The sequence below is a fragment of the Hippopotamus amphibius genome, chromosome 7 (genome assembly GCF_030028045.1).
Source record: "Hippopotamus amphibius kiboko isolate mHipAmp2 chromosome 7, mHipAmp2.hap2, whole genome shotgun sequence".
NCBI lineage: Eukaryota > Metazoa > Chordata > Mammalia > Artiodactyla > Hippopotamidae > Hippopotamus > Hippopotamus amphibius.
The window spans coordinates 44,475,493-44,494,406 of NC_080192.1; the positions used below are offsets into that span (position 1 = coordinate 44,475,493).

The window sequence follows — 18,914 nt, forward strand, 5'->3', positions numbered from 1 at the left end:
AACTAATAGAGATGTGAATTAATGGTCATAAAGCTAGCTGGTTTAAATTTCCAAAGACATAAAACAGAGAAAAAAGAAAATGTTAGGTACTTTGCAAACTAGACACTAGTCCTTAAGAAATAAGTTTAAATTCATTGATGAAATTCACTTGTGAGAGTATCCAGCAAAATTTTAAACAAACTATTAATATCAATATGTGTTGCCAGATACACTTCCTTCCAAATGCATGAATTTATTCCATTTAATAAACCAGATAGCATGAAGCATTATTATCATATCCAATTATCATTCTTTGTATGGACCTGACCACAAAGTGATGACTCAAGTTCTGTACCTCAATACCTCAACCTCGGTCCTCTGTATCCAAATACTGAGTCATTGTGACAGAATAGTTTGGTTTTTCTGCTTACGAGGCTCATTGGCAATTTAATGTTCAATACTAATATGTTAGAAATACCTTTGCAAATAATGAATGGAGTAAAGTCTTTAGCATGGATGGGGGTGTGTGTGTGTGTGTGTGTGTGTGTGTGTGTGTGCTACAAAGGAATGGGTATGACTTTATTGGAAAGAAATGGTTGAAGTAAATGTACAATTTCATATGTTTATAAAGAAAAGCATTAGAACCCATCTTAAAATATTTACCTCTTTCAGTTCACCTTCAGTATTAAGAAATTCTGTAACTCCACTGATAAGTTTGGAATTCATAAATAATGCTTCTCCATACCTTGAAAGATTAAAAAAAGTCTTAATGTTAAAGCAGGCAGTAATTTAGGAAATACTACAACACAGACTTTTTAAGAAACCTTCTCAAGGGCTCCAAGTGATCTGTGTTGTCTTCATGCCATTCAAGGCCATTTCCCTACGGAGTCAGGGAGGTGCAAAGAGTTGAGGCTATGGCATACCATCAAATGCAGCCTGATGAGGCTCACAGTGTTTCAAAGAGCTCTAAAGGGAGCCCTCTAAAATTATAGTTAGGAATTACTATTATATTTCCAATATAAATCCTGAGAAAGAAACATTTAAAAATTTTCAGTTTTACTGGCTTTTTTTTTTTTTTCTGGCCACACCTCGCAACTTGCGGGATCTTAGTTCCCTAACCAGGAATTAAACCCGGCAGTGGAAGCACGGAGTGCCAACCACTGGACTGCCAGGGAATTCCCTAAAATTTTTAATTTTAAAGCAACCTAGATCACTGTAAGGAAGAAGGATCCTACCAAAAGAAATAGAATTGCAGGAAAAACTTAGGTATTATCAGTAAGTCACACAGATCCTTTGGTCTGGTCAGTCAAAATTGACACTGGCATTATCCTTTTTCATTCCTAGAAACTGAGCCAAATTTCTCAAAAATGTTCCCCAAATATTAGCATTTTCTCTTGTTAGTATTAAAATAAAACATCAAACTCTTCATTTGAATTTCATAATCTTTGTACCACAAGTATAATTACTTGACTCATGACCCAAGGCAAAGAACACTGTGTATCAGTGAGTTGGAAAAATTTCTCATTTCTTTGATTGTTTACTGTGCTAAGGGTACCTATCATAGGTTGTCATACTCTTTGACATAAAAAAAAAGTACACTAGGCTAAACTGGAGGCAGGATCAAGATGGGGCTAAGTAGAAACACCCTGAACTTACCTCCTTCTATGAACATGCCCAAAATACAACTATATAAAGAACCTGAGAACAAATTGTTTATCCATTCATGATAAAAACCCTCAACAAATTGGTATAAAGAGAACATACATAAACATAATAAGGGTCATATATGACAAGCCCACAATTAACAGCATACTCAGCAATGAAAAATGAAAGCATTTCCTCTAAGATCAGGAATAAGACAAGGATGCCCATTCTCACTACTTTTATTCAACATAGTATTGGAAGTTCTAGCCACAGCAAACAGACAAGAAAAAGAAATAAAAGGAATCCAAAGTGGAAAGGAAGAAGTAAAATTTTTACTGTTTGCAGATGACATTATACTACATGGAAAACCCTAATGACTCCACAAGAAAAAAAAAAAAAACTTTTTAGACTAAATAAATTCAGTAAAGTTGCACAATGCAAAATTAACACACAGAAATCAGTTGCACTTTTATACACTGATACTGAACAAATCAGAAAGAGAAGCCAAGAAAACAATTCCATTTACAACTGTATCAAAAAGAATAAAATATATAGGAATAAATTTAACCAAAAACATGAAAGACCGGCTACTCTGAAAACTATGAGACACTGATGAAAGAAGTTAAATACAACATAATTAAATGGAAAGATATACAATGCCTATGTATCAGAAGAACTAATATTGTTAAAAAAATGTGCATACTATCTAAAGCAATCCACAGATTCAGTGCAATCACTATCAAAATACCAATGGCATTTTTCACAGAATTAGAACAAATGATCCTAAAGTTTGTGTGGAACCACGAAAGACCTTGAATTGTCAAAGCAATCTTGAGAAAGAAGACAAACACTAGAGATATCACACACCCTTACCTCAAACTATACCACAAAGATACAGTAATAAAAACTCATGGTACTGGCACAAAAAAAGACACATAGATCAGTGGAAAAGAAATAAATCCATGTACCTGTGGTCAATTTGTGACAAAGGCAGCAAGAATATACAATGGGGGAAAACCAGTCTCCTGAATAGTGGTATTGGGAAACTGGACAACTATTTGTAAAAGAATGAAAGTGGACTATGTTCTTATACTATATACAAAAATAAATTCAAAATGGATTAAAGACTTAAATGTGAGACCAGAAACCATAAAATTCTTAGAAGAAAGCATATACTATTTGACATGTCTTGGCAATATTTTTTTGCATCTGTCTCCTCACTTGAGGTCAACAAAAGCAAACAAACAAACAAACAAACAAAAAACAGTAGGGCCACATTAAATTAAAAAGCTTTTGTACAGAAAAGGAAATCATCAACAAATGAACAGGCAACCTACTGAATGGGTGAAGATATCTGCACATGATATGTTTGATTATTGGATAATATCCAAAATACATAAAGAACTTATACAACTTGGGCTTCCTAGGTGGCACAGTGGTTAAGAATCCGCCTGCCTAATGCAGGGGACACAGGTTCGATCCCTGCTCCAGGAAGATCTCACATGTCTCGGAGCAACTAAGCCCATGAGCCACAACTATTGAGCCCATGTGCTGCAACTTCTGAAGCCCGTGTGCCTAGAGCCCTTGTTCTGAAACGAGAAGCGACGGCAATGAGGAGCCCGCGCACCACAACGGAGAGTAGCCCCTGCTCACCGCAACTAGACAAAGACCGCGTGCAGCAACAAAGACCCAACACAGCCAATAAATAAATTACTTAATTAATTTAAAAAAAAGAACTTATACAACTCAATATAAAAATAAAAACCCACTTAAATAGTGGACAGAGGACTTAAATAGATGTTTTTCCACAGAAGACATACAGATGGCCAACAGGTACAACAAAAGATGCTCAACATCACTAATCATAAGGGAAATGCAAATCAAAACCACAAGATATCACTTCACACCTGTCAGAATGACTATTAACAAAAAGTAAAGAAATGCCAAGTGTCAGTGATTACATGGAGAGAAGGGAACCTTCATGTGCTGTTGGTGGGAATTTAAATTGGTACAACCCCTGTGGAAAACAGCACAGAGTTTCCTCAAAAAATGAGAAAATAGAACTATCATATGATCCAGCAATTCCACTCCTAGGTATTTTTCCAAAGAAAACAAAAACACTAATTGGAAAAGATATATGCACCCTTCTGTTCATTGTGGCATTATTTACAATAGCCAAGAAATGGGAACAGCCTAAGTATCTATTAACAGATGAATGGATAAAGAAGATGTGGCATTTATATATACAACGGGATATTACTCAGACATTTAAAAAAAAGGAATCTTACCATTTACAACAACAAGGATAGACCTAGAGGGTATTATGCTACTTGAAGTAAGTCAGACAGAGCAAGACAAATATTGTATGTTTTCAGTTAAACATGGAATCTAAAAAACAAAACAAATGAACAAATGTAACAAAACAGAAACAGAGCCACAGATATCGAGAACTAGTGGTGGCCAGAGGGGAGGTGGGTGGAGTGACGTGAAGGGGATTAAGAGGTACAAATACTAGTTATAAAATAAGTATGTTACAGGGATATAATGGACAGCACAGGAAATACAGTCAATATTTTAATAACATTGTATGATGTGTAAATTATAAAATAGTGAATCACTATGTTTTACACCTGAACTGTATTGTAACAGAACTATGTTTCAATTAAAAAAAAATTAAAAGTACTCTAAAGATAAGAACATGTGTTTTTGAAAGCAGAGGTCCAGTCATCACTACAAGAGGTTTTCTAATGCTGTTCTTACCTGCAGGAACTTAAGTAATTTAGCTTCTGGAGCCTCAGTTTTCTCATCTGTAAAATGAGGGGAACTAAACTAGATGACCATCAGAATTTGCTGTAATTCTAACATTGAACTATTCCATGGGAAAAGTTGTATAAATAAAATAAAATAAACATCCAATAATCATATAAGTAATCATTACTAATTCCTATGTGGTTACAGAAACGGCCTATTGTACAGGAATGAGAATAATTCTTCTAAGAGTGTTTTGCTTATACTTTACTTGCAGTCCTGTAAAGAAGAAAAAGGCACAATCCTTTCCTTGAAGGTAATATACCATCTAGCATTGTAAACAGATCACTCAGTTATTGCGGCTAAATGTGGTGAAAATAAAATTATACAGTGTTCAGAGAAATTCTCGTTCGCTGTGGGGTCTTCAGAAAGGCTTCTAGGAGATGATGACAGATAGATTGAGCATGGAGTAGTTCCAAATATCAAGGAAGAAAGTAATTTTAGGCAGAGGACAAGCATAAACAAAGGCAAGGAGGTGTGAAACAACATGGTATGTGCAGACAACTACATGCATTTGGTATTGAGCGTATAAATTGTGAGGCTGAGGATAACAGAATAAGAGGTAGAAGGGTTAGTAAGAGAGAAGCTTAGATTTTCAGTGTGGCACAGATCTTTAGTGTGAAGGTTTTACAGCAGGAAAATGTCATTTTTGCTTTTCAGAGAGATTCTTGGGACAAAAGGAAGAGATGTGTGTGTTCGTGTGTGTGTGTGTGTGTGGTGGTGGTGGTAGTGGTGGTAGATGCAAATATAAAGGCAGGGACAGAAGGCTATTGTTAAGAGTGCTGGCAAGAGATAAGAACCTTCACTAGGGCAGTGGTAGCAGGAAAGAGAGGAATTCAAGAAACGTTCACGAAGTGTTAAATGGATAAGACCTCAAGTCTAATTGTTACATATGTCAAGGGAAAGGGAGAGCCACATGTAGATTTCCAGGTGCCTGTCTTGAGCAATTGGCGGATGGCCATATATTTACTGAGAAAAGGAAGACGAGAGGGAAATGATGGTTTAGCTTAGCAGGTACACCCCAGTAGGGGATCTCATCAAGAAACTGTCTATCATGGGGCGAAGCTTAGGTGAAATGTTAGAGATGTAGATTTGGAAGTGATACAAGACATGAGATTAGATGGCAACTAAAACCTGGGAGAATCTGCAGGGCAGGAAGTAAGGAGAACCTTGGACAGTTCCCCCATGAACTTCCATGTTGAAAGATTGACGGAGGAGCAGAAGGTGAAGAAAACAATCCTTTTTGTCAAGATAAACATTGCCCCATCTGTAGAAACGCTGAAGCCTCAATCTTTCTATACTGTTTCTTTTTTTAAATAACAGTCCTTAGTTTTAGAGCAGTTTTAGGTTTACAGAAAAAATGAACAGAAAGTTGAGTTCCCAAATGCCTCTTCCTCCCTCTCCAGAGTTTTCCCTATTATTAATGTTCAGTTACTTAAACAAAGAGGTCATTAGACTGAGGTGGTTCTAATGCTGTCTCAATTTTTCTACCCTTTGATTAGACATCATGGACTCTCAGTGAAACGAAACAGGAACCAAACATTCTTTGGTAGGGACTATACACTATGTATGCGTGGCACTGAACTCTGATCTACAACAGCACTCCCTAAAGAAACTCTGTGCATTTGATACTTTTTAAAGTGGAATATTTGTACATATACATTAACTCCACCTTGTGTCTGACTATTCATTATACTATGTGCATGACAGCAAAGTTCTAATCTTTCAATTATTCCAATTACTGAGCTGAAAATACAAGGGGAAAAAACAGAAAAGCAACAAAGTCCTTTCTAGGTACTAGGAATATCAGTGCTTTCTAACAATGAAATATCTATAGACAGAAATATGTTTTAATATGACACATCCATTCAAATAGAACTCATTATACAAGGTCAACCAATAAAAAAGTACTTGTAAAAAATAAAGTTTATACACCAGTTTTTAAAAGATAAAACAGTAGGTATGCTGTCTAGGGACATTTAAATTTGAGAACATGCAGCACTTACATGCTCTATGATAAATTTAATTTTAAAATACCATAGAGATTATCAGAGTAATAAATTAACATTTATTATAATATATTTAAATATATAATGAAATATTTTCTAAAATTGAGGCTAAGGTATTCTCGGTATGAAGCAAGATGGCTCAGGAGTAAATTCTACTGCAACTAGAATTATATAGCCATTCAAATATTTCTTTTCTTTGTCGTGGTTTTATTTCAGGTATTTTATGATATTTATATTTTTTAAACATTCAAACAATTCTACAGAAGTAATTAAAGTTTTCTTGTTGTAATACCAGTACATATGGTTCATAAATCATTTTTTCTACAACACACTCCGGATATAGGGTTTTAATGATATAATTCCTTCAACCTACGACAGTTTGATAGATTTTCCAGGAAAGCCGCAATACTAAACCTTTTCAGTCGGCACATTTCCATATATAATTATGGTTATCAATCTTTAATAAATGAATAATGTTATAGAAGTGTTAAATTAATTCTGAGTCTCACAGGAGTGGCTGACTACTCAAAATCTAATTCTATTATCTGCATCTTGGTTCTACCACAAAAAGTTGGACCTTTATCTCTCATATGTCACCTTTGATTTTCTCACTCCAGTATGAATGATTGAATTCTTATTTTTACCTGGTATTTAATATCTTCCATTTATCTCTAAAAAACTTCCAGGCAAGGTCTCGGCCATGTGGATTTCGAGCTACGTGGATTATTACATCAATTGCATCTTGATCCAACACCACTTCAGAATTCAGTGATAGATTTAGGAGCCTTTACGGATAGAATCATGGGGAAATTTTTAGTCCAATAACAAATAATTTTTTGTAAAATTACCAAAATTACATGATTTAACTGATTACAGTCTTCAAAGAATAGCCCAGTATAAACTTTACTAAAAAAATTATCCATAGAACATTTGTATGTTTATAAAAGGAGGAAGATCAAACTCACAGTATTATAATTAATATAATAATTAAAGTCTGAACAATCTTGTGGGTGGAGAAATCATAGTTTTGGGTTGATGATGCAAACTCACTTTAAAAATTCTTTTTATAATGAAATATTGTCTTACATATATATGAAAGAAACATAAAACAATTAGTTAGAAACTAAAGGATACCTTTCAAATCAACAAGCTTTAGTTATATTAACACGGCAGTTTTCCTTAGCTATAGAAAGCTGTATTTTAGAGGAACTAACATACATTTAAGGAAATAAAAACAAGTTCAGTAGAGTTTGATTGACAGAGAATACTCTCAATACACAAATTTTAAAAATTAATTGACCTACCTATTTAGTAAATTCCTGTCATCACTGCAAGTTAAGGCTTCCAATAATATTTTCTTTTCAGAAACGGCCGTGGTGGAGTGGAATTTCATCCATATGAATTCCCAGACATCCTCATCTAGTAGGGAAACTCCTGTACAGTAGACGATGTCTCTAACATTTAGTGGTATTCTAAAGAAGCAACCCATGGTGGTTTTCTGTTAATTAAAGGCTTCATAGTATTGAAAAAAAAGACAAATGCTGTAAATGTTTTCTTTGGATAACAAGATGAAACAATCCCTTTTAAATATTTAGGACTTTGATGGTTAAAACACCGCTTTGATTTAAAGGAGTATGTGGAAAACGGGAGGAAGCGTCTGAATGACTACCATTAACACGAGCTTCATCTTATTCTGTTAAGCAGCTAAGTAGGTCTACAATCAGGATATTGAAGATTGTGCATCAGGATACCAAATGCGTAGAGTTGTTAGTATTATCATACAAAATTCACGGTGCCCAGAAATAGCTAAAACTATATTATTCTGTCTCTTCCTACCAATAATTAAAATGTTTGGAGAAAAGTTACTTTAATCTTGCAGGCTGAAGCTTTTTCTCCCTTGTGATATTTGAAGCCAAGAATTTTGTTTGTTTGTTTGACTTGTTTTGTTTTTGAAGAAACAAAAGGAATATAGATATCAGAAGAAACCAGAAAAGAGCTTCACATCTTTCTCCTGTCTTCCCTCTCAGCCCTGGAGTCCCCTGATGAAAGTACCCATGATAGTCTTCCCAATGGTTGGTGAAACCTTCTTCTCCCTGCCTTGTTTATGACCAGCTTGCCACTCAGCATATTGGAAGTCATTAAGGAAAACACTGCCACCAAATGTTGAAGAGTGTGTCAGTCCTGGAATATATACCATAAGATTACAAAAATGCCTCCATCTGTACTAACTGCAATAAGAAAGTTAAAAAATCTAGTCTTTCTTTAAGTCAAGAGCTAGAAAAGAGGATGAACCTTTTCCTCTGAATTTTACAGGCTACAGGGCACAACACCCTATTATTGTCGAGATTTTGGCCAAGAGATCACTATAAAAGTTTGCAAAAAATAACAATAAAATGTCTACTTAAATCAACTCATAAATCAATGCATATTAGACCTGCTAGTAACAGCTTACTTTCTTAAAAAAAAAATTCCTTAAGCAATTAATATACCAAAGAATTCGGGGATAGAGCCCACTGAATGAGGTTAGTTACTGCATATGAAACCAGCCTCCAATATCAAGCAGAAAGGCATACAGAAATATAGAAAATGCAAAAAAAGAAAGAAGAAAAAGGAGAAAGAAAAAGTAGATATTAAGCTATGTTCTTTAGAAATAACTTGTGTCATATACTGTAGTCATTAGCAACAGTCCACATTTCTGTGATTCAGTAATTGCTCCTGGCTGAGGCTGAACTGTGTAAAATGCATACACAAATGAATCAATGGCTCAGTCAGTGCAAAGTCCTAGACACTGGCTAAAGGGGCATCGGAGGTAGAAAATAACACTTTTGGGGAATACTACACTTAAGGTTACCTGTCTTATTTTATTTAGATAATATCATGATATCTGTATTATAAACTTCTTTTTGCAGGAGAGGAAACTGCTCTGAGGGAGGATAGTTTGCACTATAACAACTATATAGTAAGCTGAGAACCAGGATGAGCTATATACATGAATGCCTTTCCTATCTACTCCTATCTGCTTAGACATGGCTAATGATGAAAATAAGATATATAGATTTCTGTTAGTAGTAATAATCAGTAATTGTCACTGAATGCTGAGTCTTGTTATTCAATAAAACACTATCATACAGAAAGTAAGAACAACAAAAAGTTTTCTTAAAAAAATTATATATATATATCCCTTAAGAAGATACTATCACCAAACCCTGGATCTAACTAGTAGGCAGCAGAGTAATACCAGTGCATCCAATCTATAATTCCCTTAGTGCTGAACTGGCCACAGATATCACTTCTACCCTCTTTTTTTCCATTACTTTTTTAAAAATTCGCAATTTAATCAGTCATCTTTGAGAAATATCCAATGTCAGCAAGAATGGTTTTCCAACAATAAGCTTCCATTCTGTTCACCAGAATCGAAGTGACACTTGTTAAAACACAGCATCTGGCAGACTTAAAGGACACAGGCTGGGGTGCACTTAAGGAGCTGCTGTGTAGCAAGCTGGTCATACACAGAGCAAGGAGAAGAAATCTTAAAAGGGAATCCAGCAATGAAGTGCTGGATGAAACAACAGACAGATCATCCTGAAGGAATCTAACAAAAGTTGTCCTGGGCAAAAGAGGACTTTGAAAGTAAAGCTGCCTAGAATAGGGGCAAATTCTGTTTTTGAAGCTGCAGCCTCAAACAAGAGAAAGACCACATGATTTGGACGTGCTGTGGAAGAAACTGCGGGTCAAGTTTCAGGCTCATGAGCAGCTGTCCCCCTGAGTACAGCAGATGCATCAAATTTGATTACTATGAAAAATGAGACTCACATATGTTTACATATATAATCTGAAGTCTATTGATGGTCCACTGAAAAATAGCCCTCGGTCTCAGCTACAAATCCCCAAACTCTCAGGAAAGAAATGGCTATTAGCAGATGCAGGGAGATACACCTGCTTAAGATTCATCAGCCTCCTTAGGAGAGCAAGGACAGAGTGGATTAGCTGGAAAATACCACTCTGGTTTTTCTGTCATCTCTTCCCAACCCCAACAGCTCCTTATCTTCCTTACCCACCCACCAGATAAGGAATCAATGTATCGTTCACAGGATTATTTGTACTCATCACTGACAATAAAACAAGATTGGTGAGCACTGAACTTGTCAAGGGCCCTTGGTTCCCAATGACTTCCATTGTTAATGAAACCTCCTTTTGTTGCTAAATTTGTAAAAATGTTCTAATAACATTTTAGCAAAATGATTGCTCTGGGGACAGTTTAAGATCTCTTTGCATAAACCAAAGTCATTAGGAACAAATGAAAAAGCTCATTTGTTTGTGAAGCATGAGCTGAAAAATCCACAGAACCCATAGTTACGAATAGTACAAATGAGTCCTGTGAGATTCTTGATATTAGGATTACAGGGAGAGAGAACATGGAAATTGTTTATGAAAATGTGAATATCCCCGCGGTCATTTCTCTTTAACTGCTGCCTCGGAAGTACATCTTTTAGTGGAATTTTATCATGTGGGAAGGAAAGCTGTGTATGGTCTTCTGTAGGTACGGTATACATTATATACAGAAGCAGGGAGCTAGTCTCTCCTAGCTGCCTTCCTGCAAGATGAATGGGGTAACCCCGAGCCAAAAGGAAGTGCCTTTATCTTTCCAGGATACTAACTTTGCAGAAATGACTACCTCGTTAGTGTAACTTGTCCTATATTTTTTATTCTACTCTCATTCTAAATAGCATGATGACAGAGTTCATTTGTATGAACAAAGTTTTGAAAGCATAAAAGTTCAGTATATCATTTTGAAATTATTTTTGTATTTTGGCGATATGTTTAACCTTTTTTACCTGCCAAAAGCAAATGTCTAAAAACTAAAAGCTTTGGGGTAGAAGTTAAAAAATTAACTAGTGGAAAAATTAAAGGCACGTGTCTTTTAGGAAATTTTTTTTACTGAGTTAAATAATAATGGTGATATAGTGGGACTAATATTTTAAAACATAGTAAATTGGTACTTTATTAAATGGAAAATTGTGTAGCAGATTGGTAAATTAAAATAAATAACAGGAAAATTTCCAAAGATTTTGCTATGAAAGTTTTCATTGCTGCATTGTTTTTTAAGGTGAAAAATCAGGACTCATCTAAAATAACAATAAACAACTAATTTAAGATATAAATTCCAACTAAGAATGATATCACAAATTAATATTCAATTATATAAAATATATTATTTAATATGATAAAATATATTATTAATGACAGAGTATAATATATATAATATCACTGTGTTAAGTCTAAAGAAAAATGTTAATGTGTATATTAGAAGAAAGACTGAAAATATAAAGAGAATATTAACAACATTAGCCTTTGGGTTTGGGGATTATAGGTAACCAGGCTTTTTTTAAACTCACATATTTCAAATTGAATAATTTAATAACTTTTACAGTTACTTTGGAAATAAATAAGTGTATAATTACATTTATAAAGATAAAATTCAGTTACTGTTAAAATAAAATATATTCTGTATAAAAAATGCTATTGAATAATAAATAGAAATAATTCTGATGATACAGTTAAAATATTTCATAGAGGGAAATTATACTTGTCAAAAGAAAAAAAAATCACACTATTTCAAAATATAAATTTTGATGCTTAATCATGATATGGGTCTATTTATTTCTAAGCAGGTTCTCAGTAGACCTAATATGACCAGTAACTGCCTCCAGGACTGGGCAAGTCAAGGTCATTGCTTTGTGCTTCATTTTTTATCCTAATTGGACAAGGGCTAAAATACATGTGTTCTAAGGTCCCTTCCTGCTCTGTTAGTACAAGCTTCTTTTCATTAGCAATTGTATTAACATTGAAATGTGGGTTTAATTATTTTCAAAGACAATAAAAAATATTCTCAAATCACTGGCCTCTTGAAGAACACCTCTTTCTTTCAGTGGCACTACACATGCCATTGATATAGATTGTGGCCTACCATTTAATTAATTTGCAGTTAATTACATCATTTGAAATATCATTTGCCTATTCTAACTAAAAATTAAAAGACAGCTTGGGTTGAGGCTTTCTCGCCAACACTCTATCTTGCTCTGCCTTATAAGTACAAGCACTCTTACTTCTTTCAGGGCAGACAGTCCTAGGCTTTAAAATATCAGATTGAAAAATAACCTGCGTTTACAAAGGCTGACCCTGTCCATTTTGTCCACTATGCCCATTTCTCATTCTATCCTGATTCCTTGGTCCTTGACTGCTGCTAAGAAAGCCATCTTGAATAAAAATTAAAACTGTTTAGAAGGAATGTGTGACTTTTTGCACCTACCTGTCTGTTTCTTCATCTGGAAAACGGGAATCATAATTTCTTATAGGGCTGTTACAATGATTAAATGAAATAATGTTTCATTTGATATTCACACGATAAAGGTGCATATCAAGGGTTAAGTATGGACTTTAGATAAATATTGTACACAGCCAAGTGCAGAGGACACAGAAAGTTGTCTCAATAGGGAGTAATAACATCCCTCCTCCTCATCATTTTTATTACTAGCATTATTAGGATGCAGTGGCAACAAATATTCCTATTGTTCCCAAATGAGTACTGGACTGAAAAGAAAGCAGAAATAAAGTTTTTAGACTACTTTGCCAAAAGTGAATGAATAATTCTAAAAGTCATGACAGACACTACATCTCACATTTAAGGCATTACAATAAAATACACTTTTATAATTCCACCTAACTTTAATGGTATACTTGCCAATCAAATACACCGCTGAATCCACACAAAAACCCTGGCAACCAAAGGAATATCGTTCCTTGGTATCTCTATAAGCAAGGCCCCTGGCCAAGGGAGAACAGAATCCCCAGTGAAGTATGCAGTTGGTAAGCGACCGAGAGAACCAGAGACAGCAATGCTGTCAGCCGGCACCTTTCATGCAGCAGCTGGGGCTGCTCTGTTTCTGGAGTCTTCTCACTGGTGCCCACACAGCCTGGTCATTCTCATTGAACCTTGAGCATAACACAACGAAATACCCATTGGACTTCGAAATAAAATAGAGTTGGGGAAACCTGTAATAGACCAACTACATTTAAAATTATGTGTTCTGAAATGATGTTTAAAACCTCTTCACATTTTAATTTTGCATATGTGCAAAGAGGCATATGCTGTTCTTTCTACATGAAAGAAAAAGGATTGGTAGGAAGGGGTGAGTCATTTTAACTCATTATCCTGAATGTATAAAGAGTATATTTTAAGATAACTGCACTCCTTTTAAATGGCTTTTATAATTAAAATAAATGTACTTTAAAAAAAATTTTAACATATTTCCATCTATTGTTTTGTTTTGTTTTTGTTTGTTTATTTATTTATTTATTTGCTGCATTGGGTCTTTGTTGCTGCGTGCAGGCTTTCTCTAATTGCGGTAAGCAGGGCTACTCTTCATTGTGGTGTGCGGGCTTCTCGTTGTGGTGGCTTCTCTTGTTGCGGAGCACAGGCTCTAGGTGCATGGGCTTCAGTAGTTGTGGCACGTGGGCTCAATAGTTGTGGCTCATGGGCTCTAGAGCACAGGCTCAGTAGTTGTGGCTCATGGGCTTAGTTGCTCTGCGGCATGTGGGATCTTCCCGGACCAGGGATCCAACCCATGTCCCCTGCACTGGCGGGTGGATTCTTAACCACTGCACCAGCAGAGAAGTCCCAAAAATGAATGTAATTTAAAAGGAATGTTCACTTTGCTGAAGCTGAAATAATATATATGACATTATATTTTAAATCTTTAAGTCCCTATGTATAAAGTAGCTATTATTTCTACTGGGTGGGAAAGGAAAGGGATGGTGAGGGTCAAGTTTCTGGGCTGTAAGACCACTTCATAGAATACAATTGCTAAAGCACAAGAACAAAAGAAACCAAGTGACTCAGACAACATTAAAAAGAAGAGGACAAGAAGGAGACATCAAAGAAAAAGTAGAAAGCAAGAAGGAATGCACGAGACCTGTACAGAATGGCCAAAAAATTCAGAGTAATGATGAGAAAGACAGGCACGACAAAGACCTACCGAAAGGTAAAAGAGAAAAAACACAATTAGAGGAGAGCTTGCGACTTGATTTGTCAAATATTTTTCTTTGGCCTGGATTTTAAACACATTTACTTAAAATCCTAGAACACTGTTATTTAATGTTTCACAGCTCAGAACCTTAAGACATCCAGAATCAATTATACCCATAAGACCTCCAAAAAAATCAAACTGGCTTATAACAAAGAAAAATTAATGATGAGTCACTTTAAAACAGTGAGCAGCAGGCTGCTAGCACAAATAGCTCTAAAAACATAATTTAAAATAAGAGGTATACAGTTGTAGTATAAGTTGTGAAATGGCTGATAAATTGCCCTATTTAAGACGCCTGTGTTAAAGAGGAGATAAATTGTTTTCTGATAACCGCGTGCCTATTATCCATGGCTTCCCAAAGAATCTCAAATCTGCTCCATCCCGATCTTGAATATTTAGAGTTTCTTCTTCACTTAGCTCAGGTCAGAGCACTGTAAATCTAAGTGCTCCCTATATGAAGTCTAAATATAGATGGCACTTTCTGAATCACAATGATTAGGAATCAGTACTTTAGGTTAACTTTTAAGATGAAAGATAACAATAGGAAAGACACATTAGTTCCAATAGCAAATCCATAGCACTATCCCCATTCAGACCTGAGTGTTTATGAAAACTCCATTGGATGACATCGGGCTCCACCTGGACAAATAACTCTTGTTGCCCAGGAATAATTTATAGCAACAGTCACTGTCTTGAATTCTTCATACAAAGGTTGAAAACTGCACCAATTTATTGTATCCATCAAATTATTACATCCACAAATACATGGGCCTGTGCAAATGAGGTTTACCTTCATTTCTAAAGCACTGTCAAGGTCACTGTGGTTAATAAAGCTGATTGTCCTGCTTGGGAAGAATCAACTACAGCCATTTAGATAATTTTTTTAGGCATTACAAGTAAACTGTCATGAGTAGGCAGTAATTAATATATTTTCCTCACTTGAAAGGTCTCCAACTAAAAGATTTTATGTGGCTAAAATAAATTTTACTATTCGGTGTGTGTGTGTGTGTGTGTGTGTGCACGTGTGCCTGTGCATTGACCAAAATGTAATTCTGTGCGTTAGATTCACTACATAAGAAAATGCTGTTTTTTAAAAACAGAGAAATATTCTTATTCCCATCAAATCCTGGATGTTCCATGGATTCAACTGAAATATACTTTTATCCTCCTGTGAAAAAGTTGTGAAACCATGATAAACTTTGTAATACATGTATGCGTGTTAAGGATGTATACAATTAAATTTGAAAATGTAATTGATAATTAAACATAGTTATAAAAAATCTATTCCTATTACACAATTGACAATTAAATACAGTTATAAAAAATCTATTCCTATTTTGATTAAAAAATAGAATCTGGGTTCTGGAGAAAGGGAGAACGGTAAGAGTGGATGAAAAAGTTACAAAACAAGCTAGAAGGCATATTTTGCACTGGGAGATAATACAACTGAGAAAAAATATACTTTCAAAGAGTTGACACAAATGTTATGACTTTCTGAAATAAGTGACATGTATGCATGCACATATACATGTCATCGGCAGGTGTTGGTTATAGTGCTGCATGTGCATGAAGAGAAGAAAGCAGTGCACACTGCATGCCTGCACTGCATGTTCATTTCGACATAAAATAAGCAAGGTTTGTATATATATGAAAATAAAAGTCACTTCAATTTTTTTTAGCTTGGTTTTTTAATTATAGAAAGACTCTCAAGTCACTAGAAAGAAAAAAAAAACCTCTTTCTAAATATTTAGACATCAAGGGATTCTGAAACACGAGGATGGGTTCTTTGCTGTGAATTTTAGGAATATCTCTATGTATTATTCTGTCTTCATGTAATAGGCCACTCCCATCTTTTTCCCTACACAATTAAAAAATAACATTCTGAGGAATCACAATATTAATTTTGTCTGAATTTTATGAGGAACAAGAAGAACCTGCCTTCTCAAATCTTCTTTTATTCTGCCATTTCATGATGAAAAGCTTAAGAACAGAGTGAGGTTAGTGAAAATTAGAAGAGTTATCTGATATCCATCAGTAGCACTCCTTGAAATCTCGTCAAACAGAGAAACACATTCCCAAATATTGATTATGTACTAAGTTTTGATTGCAAGGCAGAGGCTAAAGTGTGCATTAGTTTCCTATGGCTGCTGTAACAAATTACCACGAACTTGGTTGCTTAACACAGCAGAAATTTATTCTCTCACAGTTCTTATAGCCAGAAGTCCACAATCAAGGTGTCAGCAGGTTGCTTTCTCCTGGAGGTTCTGAGGGATCTGTTCCATGCCTCTCTCCTAGCTTTTGGTGGCTCTGGCAATCCTTCACATTCCTTGGCAAGTAAATGCGCTACTTCAGTCTCTACCTCTGTCTTCACATGAATTTCCCCCTGTGTTTCTCTGTTCTTTCTCTTCTGTCTCTGATAAGGACACTCAACACTGGACTTAGAGTGTACCCTAAATCCATGCAGTTCTATCTCAAAATCATTAATTTAATTACATCTGCAAAGATCCTATTTTCAGATAAGGTCAAATTCACAGATGGGGTTTAGGATTTAGGCATATCTTTTAGATGCCACTACTCAATCCATAGAAATGTGTGCATGTGCTTTTATTTTTCCTGTCGTTGCCAAGAAATTACAAGTCATCGCAGTTTTCCACTTTCACTTATTTTATGATATAGATAACACAAATATTTGATGCTTATGAAACATCTTTCATCAACATTATCACAATATTGAGTAAATGTTATCACACTATCATTAGAAAGACGAACATGAGTTATGTTCATTTTGAGATAGAATAAATTATATGCATAAAATCAGCCCTAAGTCTTAATCACAAAGGGGAAAATAAATAAAAAGCAAATGTTGTTGATGTTGCTGAAAGAATCTTCTCAGCGCTAATAGCAACGCTTATATTATTTTTGGAAAATGTGCGGGAATTTCTTCTTTATAGTGGTTGGTAGTAGTTGCAATAAACCTTGTAATTGACTTGACTCCTTCCAGTATAATCTATACTCTGTGAGAATGTAAGAATGTTTTGGAGGCTGCAAATATTTTTGTTGGTGCTTCTGCTCTGGCTTAGTAAATAATAATGATTACTACTGTAAGTTTAATCACCATCACTCCTCATGTTGCCCATGTAAATCTATATTTACTTAGTACTTGTACTGTGATAAACAGTCAGGCAGTTAAAATAGAGCTATTCTGCAACTAATCAATAGGCATATCGTTTGACAGATGATACAAAAGTTCAATAGTGTTATGCCTGAAATTGGTCTAATATTAGGCAAACAATACTAGCATGATAGGAAAATTACTTTTGGCAGAAATGGGGGAAAAACCAATTATACGCAAAAGAAAAAAAAGTTAAATTAAGTCAGGTCATTTTCAAAAGCACACCTCTGTAAAAATTAAAATACCTTGAAAAAATACTATCGACTATTTGCTTCCATGCATGACTAGTAATATAATTTTTTTAAGTAAAATGTCAGGGAAAGCCAAAAGGGTTGGAGAAAGGAAAATAAGTATATGATTATTTCTGCATTTTAAATTAGAATATAAAATCATTAATGCATTTAGATTACAGACTAAATGTGACTGTATGAAAGTGAATAGAATTATGCACTTATATTGGCTCTCAATGCAATTAAAATCCCTGCTACACCAAAAAGTAAATTAAAAATACATCCAGATTAGTTAGTCCCACAAGTAGGTCATTCGGTCAAATATTTATCTGATGATGAACTGAACTGAGCTAGCATGTACTAAATTCTCCAAATGGCGAGGACAAGTGGTACTTTCAGTGTGATGCCACAGAAGCACAGGGAGAAGAGAGATTACAGAGTCCTCTTCTATACTTAGTTATGGCCACTCCTTAAGTAATCTTAATACAGGACCTCTCCTTATACAAAAGGTAAGTCAGGTAGTGATTGACTACTAGTTATGAAAAAGATGTCCTGTCTGATAAAAGAATTCACAATTGGATTACTTCAGATAGCGAAGCCCACTCGCTACATTTCATATGTGGCTTTTCTCCACAGCGTACCAAAACATTTCTATTCGTTAACATACTCTAATCTTAGAAGAGAAATCCCTTTAAGCTTTGATGAAGGAGCATAATCAATTAACTGGGATTTTTGCTCTCTCAGCAAATAAAAACAAAACAAACATTAACTGAAAATGAAATTATAAAACTTCCAGAGGATGTCCTTGGGTCAGTACAGATTCTGCTCAATCAGCTAAACTTTTGAAAGTACCAAGACTTTAATCTTGAGAAATGACATTGAGAAAGCCCCCTTTTTTTTTTTTAGGTGCATTTTTCTTTTCTTTTTTTTAAAATTTTTATTGGAGTGTAGTTGATTTACAATATTGTGCCAATCTCGGCTGTAC

General features: G+C 34.9%; 1 protein-coding gene across 1 annotated transcript in view; it reads right to left on the reverse strand.

The window, feature by feature from the left end:
- TRHDE (thyrotropin releasing hormone degrading enzyme) overlaps positions 1 to 18,914 on the reverse strand; it is a 356,245-nt gene that overhangs the window by 4,666 nt on the left and 332,665 nt on the right. Inside the window, exons 16-18 of the mRNA XM_057742781.1 lie at positions 7,745 to 7,912; positions 7,085 to 7,225; positions 643 to 724 (exon numbers count right to left, since the gene is read on the reverse strand). Coding sequence (XP_057598764.1) covers positions 643 to 724; positions 7,085 to 7,225; positions 7,745 to 7,912 — 391 coding nt within the window. The remainder of the gene's footprint in view (positions 1 to 642; positions 725 to 7,084; positions 7,226 to 7,744; positions 7,913 to 18,914) is intronic.